Below are 18310 nucleotides of genomic sequence, written 5' to 3'. Positions count from 1 at the left end.
AGGTGCACGTGTTGAGAGAAGAATCGTTTTCCGTGAACATGAATGCACTTCTCGAACAGATGACGGGTTCTCCAGGGTGGAGTACAGAAACCACCAAACTGATGTCAGCCCCCTCATTGAGCAGGAATTCCTTGTGTTACTTCATTTGTCTTGGATTACATGCATATGGTCTGCTTGGGAGTTGTTAGACGCCTGTTAATTTACTTGACTCGTGGCCCAAAAATGTGAAGTTTATCTGTGAGGCAAAAGGATGCAATTTCTCAAAAACTTATTGCACTGAGAGGGAAGATGCCAAGTGAATTTGCTAGACAACCAAGGGGCTTACACGAAATGGATAGGTGGAAAGCCACTGAACTACGACAGTTTTTGCTGTACACAGGACCTGTAGTATTGAGAACTGTGTTGTCCCCTGAAAGATACAAACATTTCTTGTCTTTGACAGTAGCCATGTCGATAATGCTGGAGTCTGATGACCGGATTCGAAATGCCTATCTCCAATATGCTCATGAACTAATCAAGTACTTCGTCATGTGCTGTGCTGACCTGTATGGCAAGACCTTTCCTGTATACATGGATTAATTCATCTCCATGAAGATGCCAGCCACTTCAACTGTTCCTTAAATGACATTTCCTGTTTTCCATTTGAAAACTACCTGCAACGAATCAAGAAACACGTGAGGAGCGGGAGAAGTCCCCTGGAACAGGTTACCAGGCGTTTGTCAGAAATGGAACATTCAGAAGTAATCAAAAGCAAAATGCTCCCGAAAGTGTTTATCTCTGATAAAGAAAGGGACAGTTGTTTTCTCTTGAGAGACGACAGATTCGCATTTCTCAGACAAAGAAATGCAGATGGTACCTTTGCTTGTGAAATCCTGCATCAGCGTCACACTTCACCATTATTTCACCAACCATGTAGCTCTGGACTTCTGAATATAGTCTGCATAGGAAATGGTCATGTCAGGATGAAAAAAGCACTACTACATGAAAGCGATCTGTTCCGCAAGGTGGCCTGCCTTCCACAAGATACTGGTGGATCTGTCCTCTTACCCCTTCGACATGGTCTGGAACACAAATTTTAAAGGTAGACTTTTCTTATTCTTTTATCTAGATCACAGCAGGGTTATCACTGCCGATCACCTGTTTGTTTTCTGCATCTTCCTCAGTGACTCCTTTCTCACTGCATCCATAAACATCCCCTTGCCTCCCTCTTCACTATTTCCTTCTCCTAATGTAACCCTCATCCCTCTTCAGCACATGTCCTGTTGCTCAAATAGAACACCATGGTGCTAGCAGGGCTGATAAATTTTTAAAATTGCAACTTGAATGCAATGTAAGAGCATGGATAAAAGCGTCTGCTAAATGCATACATTTCCAAACCGTATCAACCTAACCTCACTTGCTTTATCCACTAACTTAACATGGGCTGACCCTCTAATGCACTCATTAGTGATCTTGTCACTCCTAATGAGAATTTAGCATAAGCTAAATTAAAATATTAAAGCTTTAAGTTACATGCATATGCTCTACTTTCCAGGTCATGTACGTCAGGGCTGTTTGGAAGGAGGGTGAACAAGAGGAGGAGGGTGTAGTTCCTTACAATTGGATCGACAGGAACAATAGAACAGTTAGATGGCCACATAACATGAGCACCACAAAAACCGAAAGAGCATTAAAGGTTAAAATGAACCCCCAGGATGACTGGATGATGTTTCCTTTAATTAAAATAAAAATGACTTCAGGCAAGTAATTTTTATGAATCGAAAATTAAATCTATATCCAAGTCAAATATTACTGAAGAAATGTTTTTTTTAAGTTGAATTGTCTAACTTCTAGATAACCATCGTGAATGCAACAACTACAACCTGACCAGTCAGGCTGAGGAGGAGGATGAGGAGGTGGTAATTAGATCAAGGAACCGCACTAAAAAAGGAACTCCGGAGGGTTTTGTAAGAAATGGTATGTTTCTCATTCTTAAGTAATTCCTGTTATCTTTTGACACAAATTGTGGCTAAAATTTTAGAAATCAATATTTATGTACTCTTTTTTGCAGAATTAACAGATTCAGATGAGGAGGCGAGCGTCAGGGGTAATGACTTTCTATAATTAATTTATAATTCCGGTTTCAAAATGAATACGATTTTCTTATTTTTTGGAGATGTATATGCTTATTTTTACTTTATTAACTCTGTATAGGTGTCAAGGTACCCAACTACCCTACTGCACCAAGAAAGCTGCAGCCAATTCATGACCCCAACATGTTTCACATCGCTTGTGAGTACTGATGAAAGCTTATGAAGAAAGGTAATGTGTAGTGGATACACTACGTGATAGTTACAGGCTGATTCATGTGTTTCAGCCTCTGAACATGAAACCATGTCTGTCCAAGCTGAGCGTGCCAACAGCTCTCGGGGCGGTGAAATGTCCACTCCTTGTGAGTATTTACGTCTCCACTTTCATGAACCATTCCATTGCACAAATTTAAAGTTCATTCAACACCGGTAGTTTTTTTTTTACTGCATAATAATTATGTATGGGAATGACTTAAGTATTCACAACATTATAGTTACAGGCTGTTTCATGTGTTTCAGACTCTGTAAATCAACCCTCAGATGGCTTTGCGGAAGCTGCAGGATCTTGGTGTAGGGAAATGTCCAGTGAGTATTCACTTAGTCCAATGCACCAACAATTTCAAAATTATATTGATGGCAAAGTGTTACTCACTGCTTGAGAATCAAGTGTGGTAATGATGTTTTTACACACAAGACAGTAGTTACACGCTTAATCACATGTTTCAGACTTGTCTGGGCTGGTGGAACGTGCCAATGGGGGAAGGGAAATATCGACACCCAGTAAGGATCCATCTCAACTAATGTTCAGCTTTTTGTTTAATTTCAATAAATTTGCATCTTTGAAGGTTATTTTTCAGGATCTCAGGATGAAAGCACTGCACCTCTTCACAGAGACCTGTCGAAACCCAGTGAGTAGTAATCTCATCACACTTTGTACAGTCTCTTTTTTTTCAGGCCTTGTGAAATGTAAGAATATTCTTTGTGTTTTTCAGGATCTGGACATGTAGCAAGAGGTTGTGCCAGGGATGACTATCGCTCCAGGTAAAGAAACAGGATAAGCCTCAAGATCTCCAGCCCTTTCAATATTATGAGATGGTATTGTATGATGTCAGTTATAAAATGGCCAAGTGACTATAAAACATTTAAATGGTACTAGGTCCAGCGGTGTCTCCATACACAGCGATGTCTCCAGTCAGAGGTCCATGTCCTGGAACAATGATGGTTCAAGGCACGCTGCCAAGTCCAGACATGACAGATCACGACACGGGTCTAGATCTGAAGGATCACGCCATAGTGACGCCTCTAGATGTGATTCCAGATCCCGTAGTGATGCCAGATCCCGTAGTGATGCCAGATCCCGTAGTGATGCCAGAACCCGTAGTGATGCCAGAACCCTTAGTGATGCCAGAACCCGTAGTGATGCCAAATCCCGTAGTGATGCCAGAACCAGTAGTAATGTCTCCAGGCCCCCCGCCAGGTCAAGACATGATGGAAGATCAGGGCACAGTGATCTCACCAGCTCCCCTTATGACAGGCCAAGGCATGGTGAGTTGTCTAAAGTTGTCAAAGCACTTTGCAATTCAGTAAGTAGTAACGATGCACCACTAATCGTTACAATATTACTGATTTATTATTTCTCATTTGAAACGGCACAAATCTGTTGAAAGTTTTGTCATATGGTAATTTCTAAAACAGACTTTCTGTGGTGCAGATGCAATGACCGAGAATGGAAGATGGAGATTCCCATTGCCTTGGGGTGGTAGGTGTTGATTTATTGGCAGTGTGAGACAACAGGACACTCATGAGCAAGATAGAGAGTTTTATTAGGACAAATGTTCCTCTCCCTTTACTGATCTCTCTGTCCACACAAACCGCTTTTCAATTATAGCAATGGCTTGTTTTTCTACTGTCAATTGTATGGTGGTTTCTATCATTAGATATAAAATTTGTTTGAACTTTTTTCTTTCTCCTACACTCTACTGTATTTATAAAAAGAGTGAAGCTGCTTACAAAGACATTTGTGTACCAGCTAGCTAGCCTTGCTATTCTAATTTGAGCTAACCATTGTAATCATAAATGTTTATTTCAGTTTTCCAGAAAAAGGTCTTAGGCATGCTGGTTGACCTCCGCAATTGCCTAAACGAGCACAGCCTGCCTGTTCAGCAGTACACATTGAGCGGATGGAGACCATAGAGGATTTCGAGAGAGAGGAGCAACGCCTCTGTGATGCACAAGCCTTTGATACCCTGGTAATTTCACAAGTCTGGAAGTAATGGATACTCGCACTCATACACTGTTAGGTTCCTCTGGGGAGTGTCAGTAAACTTAATGGACTTATTCCAACAGGTGCTGCAAATTGTAAGAGTAGGAGGGAAGAACACCAAGGACTGTGTCCACAAAGTTCTTGACAGGTAGGTTTCTACATACAGTATGAAATGTGTGAGATGTAAGGGTGCTTTGGGATTTTCTAAGCGTGAAAAAAAACGTTTTTTTTTATTTAACCCTTGTGCACCTCTTGGTACATTTTTCAATAAAAAAATATATTTTTCTTTAGGCTCTTCACAAACTCCATGATGGCTCAATTCAATATGAAGGGAAAGGGCAAGAAGGGAAAGAAGTCTTTGGCGAAGACAAATATTTATAGAGCAATTACACGTAAGCCTCTATTTCATGTTGACCAAGGAAAGATAATTAGCTCCTGCCAATCTGTTAATGACTTATTTGGACAAAACATTTCCTCCCCTGATGAGATTTAAAATACAATGCTAACCTGGTGTATGACAAAATTGCTATCCACATCCCTAATCATTTATCTTTCTCTACTTGCAGATGGAGTCATGAAATTTGATGTCACAGCCACAGAGGACTTCATAAGGGTGCACACTTCAGAGCATCTGAAGCATGCACCGCAGAGAAGTGGAGGACAAACAGCAGTCACTCAAAACTGTGACATTCACCACAATGAATAATTATTCCTGTTTACACATTTTATAAATTTTCTTTCCTGTGTGTGTTGCTTTTGGTTGGCTTTTTTTGTCAAAACACTTTCAGTTTAGCACTTGTTTTGTTTTATATTATTGTTGTATATTTGTTGTTGTGGTACAGACCTAAGTTAACAGTACCAGTTAAATAAAGATTGAAATAAATGAGTGGCGATTGAATTGTTTTTTTGTAAACCTCTGTGTATGAGTAGTCGTATGTTTCAAGAAGGTGGAGGACCTGTTTCTTGTACCAGGTAACTTCCTGTAGCTTCGTTTATGCCTCTAAAATAAGTTTGAAATTTATGTTGAAAACACATCCACAACAACCACATTTGGACTATATCTAGACCATATATAGAGGTCCTGTGTACGTCATTACTGGGCGTTCAGTAGACGTTGAAAAAAAGACGTCATCTGGCGTCACAGTCCGCACCTGCGGTTAACCCAAATTGGACGTGCAAAAATGACGTACAAAAGACGTCGTTTAGACGTGTCCTTGCGCAGTGGGTAATTACACTTTTTTTGAGTGAATTTATAGTCAAAGTGCACACAATTGTCAAGTAAAGTGCTTAAATAATAAAGTACATAAATACGCAATCCTTGGCTTTAACCCCCAAAGCCCTACTCCTGTGTCCTAGGAAATATTCCCAGATACCCCCTTTTATTCCCTGTCACCCAATTAAGAACTACTGAGTTACAGGTTAACTCAGCTGCTAGCTTGCTACCTTGGCACTCATAAGATGCAGATGATCTCAGAAGTGGTGACAGCAGGGGAATCACTTTTGAAACATGTTTTTCAGTCAAAATCTCTCATGTTACTTCTTCAAATGGTTTCAGGGCATCAATAGATAGCTGGATCATGGACCAATCTTCTTCACTTAAGCACAGTGAGGTCTTTCCAAGACAGAGGACTGTGGTAACAGCTTCCTTCTGCTCAAATAGTATCTCCAACATATAGAACAAAGAGTTCCAGCTGGTTTCAATTGATTGTATTAGTTTGTCTTCTGGGAACGTTGGTTGTTTCTGAATTTATTTGAGCTTTTCTGCTGCTGTGGTGAAAGAAAGCGACAATTGCGCTGCATCTCTGCTGGATGTGAAGAAGATCAGGGAATGCCTTAATGGAGTCCTTTACTACTAAATTTAGGGTGTGTGCAAAACACGGATAATGTGCCCAACCCGCTTTGCGCACAGCAGCAACCATATTGGGACCATTATCTGTGATTACAGTTGTGTTCAAAATTATTCAACCCCCAATGCTGTAAATGGTTTTAGGGAATTTAGTGTACATTTGTAATTGTATTCAGAATGAAATCCTACAAGGACTTCTTAAAGAACCATATGCAACTAAAATGACATCAATTAGTTTTGTAATACAGTAGTAAATGTTTCTTTTGTGAATTCTTCATTGACATAATTATTCAAACCCTTAAAGACTACCACTCTGAAGAACAGAGGTTCAATGAAGTGTTTTCAATCAGGTAATGAAAACACCTGTGGATATCAGGGAGCAGCAATAAAGCCTAGTAAGCACCAATTAGGCAGCTTTAAAATGACTGTGATACTCAGCTCCTTCTAGACATTTACTGGTGTGGTTACAAACATGTTGAGGTCAAGAGAATGGTCCAGGAAGACAAGAGAACAGGTGATTACTCTTCACAGGAAGGGCAATGGCTATAAGAAGATTGCAAAGATGTTAAACATACCAAGAGACACCATAGGAAGCATCATTCGCAAATTCAAGGCAAAGGGCACTGTCGAAACGCTACCTGGTCGTGGCAGAAAGAAGATGCTGACTTCGACTGCTGTGCGCTACCTGAAGCGTAGAGTGGAGAAAAGTCCCTGTGTGACTGCTGAGGAACTGAGAAAAGATTTGTCAGATGTGGGTACTGAAGTTTCTGCTCAGACAATACGGCGCACCCTGCGTAATGAAGGCCTCCATGCCAGAACTCCCAGGCGCACCCCCTTGCTGTCCCCAAAGAATAAGAAGAGTCGACTGCAGTATGCCAAAAGTCATGTGGACAAACCACAGAAGTTTTGGGATAGTGTTCTGTGGACTGATGAAACAAAATTAGAACTGTTTGGGCCCATGGATCAACGCTATGTTTGGAGGAGGAAGAACAAGGCCTATGAAGAAAAGAACACCTTGCCTACTGTGAAGCATGGCGGGGGGGAAATCATGCTTTGGGGCTGTTTTGCTTCTGCAGGTACTGGGAAGCTTCAGCGTGTGCAAGGTACCATGAATTCTCTTCAGTACCAGGAGATATTGGTTGACAATGTGATGCAGTCCGTCACAAACCTGAGGCTTGGAAGACGTTGGACCTTTCAACAGGACAATGATCCCAAGCATACCTCCAAGTCCACTAGAGCATGGTTGCAGATTAAAGGCTGGAACATTTTGAAGTGGCCATCGCAGTCACCAGACTTAAATCCGATTGAGAACCTCTGGTGGGACTTAAAGAAAGCAGTTGCAGTGCGCAAGCCTAAGAATGTGACTGAACTGGAGGCTTTTGCCCATGATGAATGGGCGAAGATACCCGTAGATCGCTGCAAGACACTTGTGACAAGCTATGCTTCACGTTTAAAAGCTGTTATAACTGTAAAAGGATGTTGTACTAAGTACTAAGATTGAATGTCACTTGGGGGTTGAATAAAACTGATAATGATGTGAGCTCAGAAAAGACATGTGTGGTTATTTCATTATAAATGTTATGTTATATTTGTCTGACCTACACGTGCCTCTTTGATTTAATTGTAAGCAGGATGACTGAATGATCATAATCAATGTCAAACTGACCAAAACAATCAATTTCAGTGGGGGTTGAATAATTTTGAACACAACTGTATGTTATATTTGTCTGACCTACACGTGCCTCTTTGATTTAATTGTAAGCAAGATGACTGAATGATCATAATCAATGTCAAACCGACCAAAACAATCAATTTCAGTGGGGGTTGAATAATTTTGAACACAACTGTAAGTGGGAGCGCTAAGCAGAAGGATATCAGGAACGCAAAAAATAATATGAATATTTACCGAAAATAGAAAATTTCTACACACTAGTACTACTACACCGGATTCTGCAGCGAGTGCGACCATTGAGGGATGGGTCTCGAGTCTCACCGCCATCTGAACCGCTCGTCGAGTCTGCGAGCAGCCCCTGTACCCGCCTGGGGGTCGTGTTCACCTTTGATTTGATTATTGTTTACACCTGTGCCTTGTTTGTTTAAGCGTATTTATACACCCAGTTTTTCCCCCTAGTCTCTCGCTCTAAGTTTGTATGTTGTTGCCCGTTCCTTGTTACGGTGAGCTCAGATTTTCTCTTGTTATTGTGAGATTACCTCCTGTGGATTTACCCTTCTGTGGATTACTTTCGGAACTGATTTTTACTTTATGGATTATCTTAAACCCGGCCTGACAGTTCAGGAATTTTTGAGAAATGAATAGATACTAAATGCATATTTTGAAAATTGCAGCGGCTTTTTTTACCTTTGATGCATTTGAACATGTTGTTGGGGACTCTAATACAACATCAGGATCAGAATACAAAAAAACCTCAAAACCTGCTCTTTAGGGATAACTATTCCAAAATAAATTTATACAATTTAAATAAAAAATAAAATAAAAATTTAGAGCCACAGAACCTTAAAAAAACTAAAACTAAATATTGCACAACAAGCTAGGCTTTTTATAATAAATAAAATAAATAAGCTTTAAAATAACTATAACTATAATGGCTATATATTACAACTTGCTTTAAGCCATGTTTGCATTTTAAAAACAAGCTCCCGGACCTTGGATGGGCTGAGGGGATAATCTGCCCAGTTTTAGAATAAATTCTTTCAGATGGAACAGATGTGGTCACAATGCAAAGTCTTGCCTTCATGATCTCAGAAAGTGATTTGTATATTGGTGAACAGCTCCTCCACCAGGCCAGAGGGTCTGATGTGGGGGATAATAGGGGCTCTGCAAGGTAGGCCCATCTCCATCATAGCATCTGATGTCTTAGAAGTGGTAGCAGAAGGCCTCAAGCTTGCTACCCTCTCGTCAAAGTCTTCCCAAAACATGGCCCATGCACTGGCAGCCGCACCAGTGCCAACTGAAGTTCTATCTGAAGTATTCTCTTCCTCACTCTGAGCAGGGTTAATAGCTGCTGTAACCCTCTTTACTGTCTCTTCTGCTGCCTGCTGATTGACAAAAGCTTGCTTTTTGAACCTTGGGCCCAGGCAAGTAGCATGTGTTCCACTTTGCCAAAACTCTTAGTCATTTCCAACATCAGGGAATCCACTAGTCTTTTAACATGGTCAGAGCTGGAGGGATTTATTTGATATCGGGTAATAATCCTCTGAAGACCTCTTACCATCAAAATGACTTTGGAGGCAGTCACAAACCTATGAAGATTACAAATTGTAATAATTATAGCAAAATCAGTACTTCATATACTTCTCTGTTAGGAATAAGGATACAGAAAAACATGCATCATTAAGAGAGTTTAAAATATCTTAAAATTAATACTACTAGAAAATGTTGAACTACACTTACTTTTCTGTACTCACTTCAGTGGTGACCTCCTCAAATGGCTTAATAATGTCCCAATTTTTTTTTGGAAATGTTCCATTCATCTGGCGACAAGGTTGGCAGAGATGCATTAGTTAGTGCCAGGGTGGAGATGATTGGATCTTTGATTTCAGTTAATCTTTTCAACATGTAATATGTTGAATTCCACCTTTTGGCCACATCCTGTTTTAACATCTCTTGACCCATCTGTTTTTGTGTGGCCTTGAGCTTGTCTGAAGCAACTGTACTTCTATGGAAGTATTCAACTAGTGTCTTAACCTTTTGCAATATTGCTTGGACCTCCTTCAATGGAGCTCTGACAATGAGGTTCAGCATATGTGCGAAACAAGGTATGTGGTCCCAGTGGAGATAGTCTATCAGGGCTGAAACAATGTTGCTGGCATAGTCTGTAACACAAGCTACAATTTTGTCACACACACCCCATTCATTTGTAACTCTTGCCAGCTCACTTGCCAGGTGAGCAGCAGTGTGTTTCTCTGTCAAAACGAAGCAGTCCAGGAGATAGGAGGTCATCTGAAAGTCCTCTATGAAATGAGGACTCAAATGAAATGAAATTCTGTAGTCAAAGAGGTCCAGCAGTCTGTTGTGAGACAAACAGCAGAGGCACTCTTGATTTTATCCATTATATTACCTCTTAACTTGTCATACAGCCTAGGCATTAAAGTTTTTGACAATGATTTTCTGCTAGGTAGACTGTATGCTGGCTCCAGAAGATGTGAATACTCCTTAAAACCCTTGTCCTCCACTGTAGAAAATGGCTGAAAGTCACAAGCAATCATTCTCACCAGAGGCCTCATCAAGTTTGCTTTGTCTTAATGGATCCATTGGTCTTGTTACAAAACTGCTCATTGAAGGCCTCAGTTTCTTCAGTTTCTGTTCTAACTTGTGCTAACAGCACAGTAGGATGTGAGGATTTAAGGTGCCTCCTCAAATTAGAAGTGCTTCCTCATTTAGTTGAAAAACTTTTTTTGCATATGTTGCATTTTGCTTCAGTGGCTGAAGTTGCCACAAAATGAGTCCAAACATCACTCCTTTTTCTAGTCCTCATTCTCTTGAGATGTTAGAATATGTCTGAGGCTCTTCTCTGCACCTCACCTAGTGGGGGTGGGTGTGGAATGGTCACCTTGATGACAGTCTAGAGTGACAGTTGTCCTTCAGCTGAACTTTGTGTGACCCAAGCACACTATATTTCTAAGTAAATCACTTTAACTCTCCAGTTTTATGTCAGTTTGGTTACAACTGTTCAGGCTGACGTTATCATAACTTTAATATATTAAACTAACATTAATCATTCAAATTCAAAATGTTATTTGATTTCGTTTTATGTCGCTGTGTCCTTTTTGACCAGTCATTTCATACAAAAATTAGACCAATATATCAAGGCTGCCTAGGAAACACAATTATACCAGCAAAGTCAAAATTGGAATAAAAACTTTGTAAGTGTTTTGTAATTTTAGTCTTAGATTTTTGTATTTTATATCCTAATCCCAGTGTTTGTATATTGATAGACGAAGACAGTGAAATGACAAATCAATCAATATATTATTGTTTTATTTTTATATAAAATAACACAAATCCTCAAGAAACAGTAACAAAAACATAGTGACAGGAATGAGCAGACCATTTTTATTTCTAGGAAAATGCTAATTACACATATTTTAATAATTTTATGATAATTCCTAAAATATAATCCAACATACAAAAAATACAGTTTTACTTTTATAGTATTTTATACTGATCCGGCAAGTGGTCACGTGACAAAAGAACGAACGACTCAAACTCGAAGACTCGGGACATGAACTAATCAATTCTACCCACGTGATGAACGAACGACTCAAACCCGAAGACTGACTCGAGTCGGGACTCGGGAGGTGAGCTAATCAATTCTCCTTCCGGCTCTGACTGGATTGGTTTAGCTTACGAAGCTGTCACGTGATGAACGAATATTGAATTATATTTTGCTAAAATGAACAATAGGACTCGAAAAAAGATTAGTTCATTTTGGTGAACAAGACTGAAAGGTGCGAGTCAGTAAAATGATCCGAACTTCCCATCACTAGCAATGATTAGACTTTCCATGTTCAGCCAGAATTAAAATGAGTGCCAAACATAAATCCTCGAAGGTTTCTTTAGTGGAGGAAGTTAGAAAAGACCATGTTAGGGTGATTAACTCATTCCCCGCCAGCCTTTAAAAAAAAACTATGGATAAACAATCTGTCAAATGAAAGCACTGAGTCTCAGCTTTAAAACAAAAGAAACCGTATTTTTCTATCTTCATTTGTTCGTTTTTTATCACTCCTTAGATGCGGGTAGGTTTCTTCAATATGCATCACTTTGATTAAACAGCTGAGATATTTAACGTTTTTTGCCAAAGATTCCGCCCACATTACACTCAGAACAATCATTAAAAACAGCTAAAACATATACGTTCTAGGTTCTGGGATTCTGTACTTTTCCTCAAAGGTGTTTAACAGCGCCACCTGCTGTACAACACACTGATTGCTGTAATAACTCAACTCAACTCAACTCAACTTTATTTATATAGCGCTTTTTACAATTTTCATTGTTACAAAGCAGCTGTACATGAGACACATTTAATACAAGTATGAATTCTAAAGCAGCCCCCCCGGCCAGGCAGATAGTGCAAAACAATATGCAAACGGTGGTGAGGAACCCAAAACTCCCATCGAGAAAAAAAACCTCAGGGGAACCCAGGCCCAACCAGGGGATTCCAGTTCCCCTCTGGCAAAAGCTGCTGCCTCTGCACAAGCTCAACAGTGCTTGCACAACAAGGCTTAATAAAAATATAAAAATTAAGGATTAAAGATTATCATTAACAATCTAATAGCATTTGAAATGTTGTAGGAAAAACAAAGTTGTCGCGTCCTTTATCCAGCTCTATCCTCTTAGCACTTGTCAGGTCACCGCTTCCCATTCTCAGCTCTGCCATCAGGTCTGGGCATGAACTGCATCCTGCGGTAACCTTGGAACAAAGAGACAAGACTGGCTGAGAGTAGAGTACTGTTCTGCACTCTTTGATGCAACAAGTACATAATTTGTTGTTGGATGTGTTCCTGGTTCCGGTTGATCTAAATAATGCAGCCTAAATCCTCTGAGGATTAATATTATGGAGGTGTAGTGTATGCAAGATTAAAAAGATGAGTCTTTAGTCTAGATTTAAACTGACAGAGTGTGTCTGCCTCCCGGACCGTGCAGGGAAGAATATTCCAAAGTTTAGGCGCTAGATAAGAAAAGGATCTACCACCTGCACTTGATTTTGAAATTCTAGGTATTACCAACTGACAGGACCCCTTAGAGCGTAATGTACGTGGAGGTCTGTAATACAATAGAAGTTCATTCAAATACTGCGGCGCTAGACCATGTAGGGCTTTATAGGTAATAAGCAAGATCTTAAAGTTAATGCGATGCTTTATAGGTAACCAGTGCAAGGTTGACAGAACCGGGGTTATATGCTCATACTTTTTTGTACGTGTAAGAACTCGAGCTGCCGCGTTTTGAACCAGTTGCAGTTTTTGTAATAGGCCCGCAGGGCAACCACCTAGAAGTGCATTACAGTAATCTAGTCTTGATGTCATGAATGCATGAATTAATTTCTCTGCATCTGACAGTGACAGCATATGACGTAATTTAGATATATTCTTAAAATGGAAAAATGCAATTTTACAGGTGTTTGCGACATGGCTTTCAAATGAGAGAGTACTGTCGAATACAACGCCAAGATTCTTAGATGATGACGAGGATTTTATGGAGCATCCGTCAATCGTTAAGCAGTATTCTTGGTTGTTACGCATAGCAGTTTTCGGTCCAGTAAGTAACACTTCTGTTTTGTCCGAGTTTAGTAGTAAAAAATTGTTACTCATCCACATTTTTAAGTCAACTATGCAATCCTTTATTCGATGAAACTGCTGGGTTTCATGAGGCATCGAGGAAATATAAAGTTGAGTATCATCAGCATTACAGTGAAAGCTAATTCCGTGTCGCTTTATTATATCTCCTAGAGGTAGCATGTATAATGCGAAGAGCAGGGGTCCCAAGACTGAGCCCTGTGGTACACCGTACTGGACTTGTGATTTGCGGGACACCTCATTGTTTATTGCTACAAATTGAAAACGGTCGGATAAATAAGACTTAAACCATTTCAATGCTATTCCGTTAATGCCGACGTAATTTTCGAGTCTATGTAGAAGTATGCTGTGGTCAATGGTGTCAAATGCAGCACTGAGGTCTAGCAGCACCAATAACGAAATACAGCCACGGTCAGACGCTAAAAGCAGATCATTTGTAACTCTGATCAAAGCAGTCTCTGTACTGTGACATGCTCGAAATCCAGACTGGAATTCATCATTAATGTCATTCCTTTGGAGGAAGGAGCATAATTGAGTTGAAACTACTTTTTCCAGAACTTTAGATATAAAAGGTAAATTCGATATAGGCCTGTAATTCCCTAGTTCTTTAGGGTCGAGTTTGGTTTTTTTTAAAAGAGGCCTTATAACAGCCACCTTAAATGCTTTAGGCACATGTCCTAATGTCAGAGATGAGTTAATAATACTAAGAAGAGGATCTATAATTTCGGGGAGCATTTCTTTCAGTAGTTTTGTAGGTATAGGGTCTAGCATGCATGTTGATGATTTAGATGATCTAATGATTTTAGACAGTTCATCGTGATCTACTGTAGAAAATAATTGCAATTTCTCCTTAGGGGTGCTGTAGTTAGTTTGTTCAGCGGATTTCACTACAGGTTGCATTGTTATAATTTTTTCTCTTATATCTTGGATTTTACTCGTGAAGTAGTTCATAAATTCATCACTGTTATGCTGATAATCAGAATCTGACGTCGATGACGACTTATTTTTTGTTAATTTAGCCACGGTGTTAAATAAGAACCTAGGGTTGTGATGGTTTTCCTCTATTAGTGTTGAAAAGTAGGCGGATCTAGACGTTTTTCTAGTCTGAGTGTGTTCATTATACCACGGTGTTGGGCTGCTATTTTTAATTTTCTTTAAACGCAGAGGAGCAACTGTGTCTAATATTTCCGAGAAAGTAGAGTTAAAATTTTCAATAGTAGTGTCAAAATCGTCAACGTTATTACTCATGCTAGATATTTTAGACAATTCAGGCAGATTATCGAGAAACGCATCTTTGGTAGTTGAAGTAATCGTTCTACCATATTTGTAACAAGGAGTTTGATTTGCAGCCGTAGGCCATTGAAGCAAACATGATATCAGATAATGATCCGAAATATCTTCACTCTGCTGAACGATTTTAACATCGTCCACATTTATACCATAAGAAAGTATTAAATCTAAAGTATGATTATGAAGGTGAGTGGGTCCTGACACATGTTGACTAACGCCCATGGAGTTAAGAGTGTCTTTGAAAGCCAGTCCCAAGGCATCTGTATCATTGTCTACATGGATATTAAAGTCACCGACGACAAGGACTCTATCTGCGGCCAGTACTAGTTCTGATAAGAACCCACCAAAATGTTTAATAAAATCTGTGTGGTGCCCTGCAGGCCTATATACAATAGCTAGAATAAATTTTAAAAATGTTTTGTCCTTAGTATTAGGTGTCGATACGTTAAGTACCATGACTTCAAAAGAATTGCATTTAAAATTAGACTTCTGAGAGGTAATAAAATAATTATTGTAAAGTGCGGCGACACCTCCCCCTCTACCTTTTAGACGAGGCTCGTGTTTATAGTAATAATCATGGGGAACGGATTCATTTAGAGTAATAAAATCATCTGGCTTTAGCCATGTTTCTGTCAAACAAAGCATGTCTATTTTATGATCGGTTATCAAATCGTTTACAAAAAGTGCTTTATTTGAGAGCGATCTAATATTAAGCAATCCGAGTCGTAACAGCTGATTATCTGTATTTTGTTCATGTTTGATTTGTTTAACGTTTATTAAATTACTTTCAAGAGGTTTACGCAATATCTTATGTTTGCTAATCCGGGGGACAGACACAGTCTCTATTTTATGTTGTTTGTAAAAAGGGATTATTACATGTTGTATATTTTGTGTATTCTGTAACGCGAGACGGCAAGCAGACAGTTGGTTAAGCCATTCTGTCTCCTTCCTGACCTGGGCCCTAGGTAGTCAGACTTTAGCATTATTAAGACTGTGTGCCAAATTTCTAGAGAGGAGGGAAACCCCATCCCAGGAGGGATGGAGACCATCTCGTTTTAACAGGTCAGGTCTGCCCTCAAAACTCTTCCAGTTATTTATAAAATCTATATTATTCTGCAGGCACCACTCAGACAACCAGCCATTTAGTGATGATAATCTGCTATAAATCTCATCACCACGGTAAGCAGTAAGGGGGCCAGAGAATATTACAGTGTCTGACATCGTTTTTGCGAGCTCACACACCTCTTTAATATTATCTTTAGTGATCTCCGATTGACGGAGTCTAACATCATTTGTGCCGACATGAATAACAATCTTACTGTATTTACGATTAGCCTTAGCCAGCACATTTAAATTTGACTTGATGTCAGGCGCTCTGGCTCCCGGTAAACATTTGACTATGGTGGTTGGTGTCTCTATGTTAACGTTCCGGACAATAGAATCACCGATCACTAGGGCACTTTCAGCAGGTTTCTCTGTCGGTGCGTCACTGAGCGGGGCAAACCTGTTCGAGACTTTAATCGGAACGGTTGAGTGATGTTTTGTCCTGCGACTCTGCCGTCTCACCGTCACAAAGTTTTCCAGCTGCAGGGGATTTTCAACCGGAACCGAGCTGTGTACGCTAACATTGCTCGCATCCGAAGTGTTTTCTACGGTTCTTACACTCTTACTATCCTCAAATAAAGATTGGATGCGAGACTCTAATTCTAAAATCTTCTCCGTCAGCCTAACTACTTCCCTGCATTTATCACATGTAAAACCCTCGCCGCTGACAGAGAAGGCTAAGCTAAACATATGACATGAGGTGCAAGTAACAACAATAGGAATAGAAGCCATAACTCACCGGGTATGAAGTGCAATCCTAACTTACCAAGGTTGCTTGATGAGTCTTAGTATATACGCTTAAAAAGAGAAACAGTTAGCACACAAGACAAATAGGGGGAGATGATATTCCACACTGTAAACAGAAGGCAAGCTAACACGCTAATATATGCTAGCGGCGTTACGCTTCAATTAATATAGATTTTGAAAATAAAGTAATAAATAATTCGACAACGACAATGATAGGTAACTATAGTAAAATACACTAATATTTAGACCAGGAACAAATGTGATGTGAAGCAAGTGTCAGAGGATACAAACTAGCCGCCGGCAGCGATGCAATCAGGTGTGCAACAGGTGTCCTGAACAAAAAGGACTCGTCTTTGGCAGGGAACCATTTTTTTTAAATACAAGATAACTCATAAATGGCAGTGAAAGAGTTAAGAGATAGCTAACATTACAAGAAAAAGCGAAAAAAAGGCAACTTTGACCTAAAATATTATGACTCATATCTAAATTATGGTTTGTGATTTCATAGCAAATCTCAATAACATGATTGTTCATAAAAGAATTTACATCAATAGTGCAAGGCTAAGACCTTAACTAAAGAAAACACTGTTCACCATAATGGTGACCTCAAAATCAATTGTTCTTGTTCATGTTTTCTTCAGTGATTGTGTTTTTTATCAGCAGGTGTTCATCATTAGTGATCAATCATCACTTCATTAATCACATTAATTATGTCATTAACTTCGACATTGCTTCAGTGTTACTTTAACACATATAGATACCCAACAGTGTTCATTTAACACTGGCCAATTTGTTTGTCACCCTGGGTCATTTCAATAACTTTATTTTCACATCTTATCAGAATCAGAAGAGCTTTATTGCAAAGTGTGCTTGCACACACAGGGAATTTTCTTTGGTGTTGGAAGCTTCTGTGCAAATGCACAATGTTGTAAGTATAGAGGTATTGTCACAGTGCAACATTGAGACAGACACTGTGACCACACACAAACAGTACACCCATATACAAACATGTACTTACCTTAATGCACCGTCCGATTGCCGGATTGAAAATATATACACTGACTTTTGTTAGTTTGAATTATATGTTTGATGTCAATATTGTGTTGCTTCCTGCTGCAATGTACCTGTGTGATGTGTTTGCTGAATTTGTCTAGATTATCAGTACAAACCAATTCAAACCACATTGCATAGCATTATCTCATAGCACATTGAAATAACCACCTTTTATTTGAAATACAACAACATAGATTTCATACACTTACCAGTTTCTGTTTTGGTGCATCAAACCAGTTCAATAGACAACCTGGATTTTTATACAACACTAGCAGCCTGTAGATATTGTACATAGTGTACAGTTGATTTTCTTTTTGTTATTTTGTCACTTTCTGTTTACACCTTCTTTTGCTGTAATTTTTGTACTTTGATGAAGAGAACAAAATAAATGTATCTTTCTCACACCAACATTTTTTGTGTCACTTTTACATGTAGAAATAAAATGTAGATATAATGAGGCACTATATTGCTAAAAATAACCATTACATAGTGTCCTTATTCACCTTCTATTCCAACACTTTATATACAGTAAGTGCATGTACATCATTCTCTTTCATATCAAATTACTTTAACTCATACAGGAATTTATTGCAACACTTCAGTTAAATAAATTTAAAGAAATCT

General features: G+C 39.3%; 1 protein-coding gene across 1 annotated transcript; it reads left to right on the top strand.

Moving 5' to 3' along the window:
• The first annotated feature begins 2255 nt into the window (after nt 1-2255).
• Nucleotides 2256-3832, top strand: LOC130421278 (uncharacterized protein DDB_G0287625-like). The gene is made up of 8 exons (XM_056749079.1): nt 2256-2271; nt 2357-2431; nt 2589-2654; nt 2796-2849; nt 2915-2977; nt 3062-3110; nt 3226-3546; nt 3781-3832. Exons 1-8 carry the CDS (start codon nt 2256-2258, stop codon nt 3830-3832), a joined length of 696 nt encoding a protein of 231 aa, XP_056605057.1.
• Nucleotides 3833-18310: the final 14478 nt, after the last annotated feature.

Source organism: Triplophysa dalaica, chromosome 5 (genome assembly GCF_015846415.1).
Source record: "Triplophysa dalaica isolate WHDGS20190420 chromosome 5, ASM1584641v1, whole genome shotgun sequence".
Taxonomy (NCBI): Eukaryota; Metazoa; Chordata; class Actinopteri; order Cypriniformes; family Nemacheilidae; genus Triplophysa; species Triplophysa dalaica.
Note: the sequence above shows the minus strand (reverse complement) of the source record. Positions and strands in the feature narration are given on the sequence as shown.

Bases quoted from the DNA above. Each gene is read 5' to 3' on its own strand.
- LOC130421278 (XM_056749079.1), top strand. The intron at 2,850-2,914 runs GTAAGGATCCAT...GCATCTTTGAAG, and splicing joins AAGGGAAATATCGACACCCA to GTTATTTTTCAGGATCTCAG. The intron at 2,978-3,061 runs GTGAGTAGTAAT...TGTGTTTTTCAG, and splicing joins CAGAGACCTGTCGAAACCCA to GATCTGGACATGTAGCAAGA.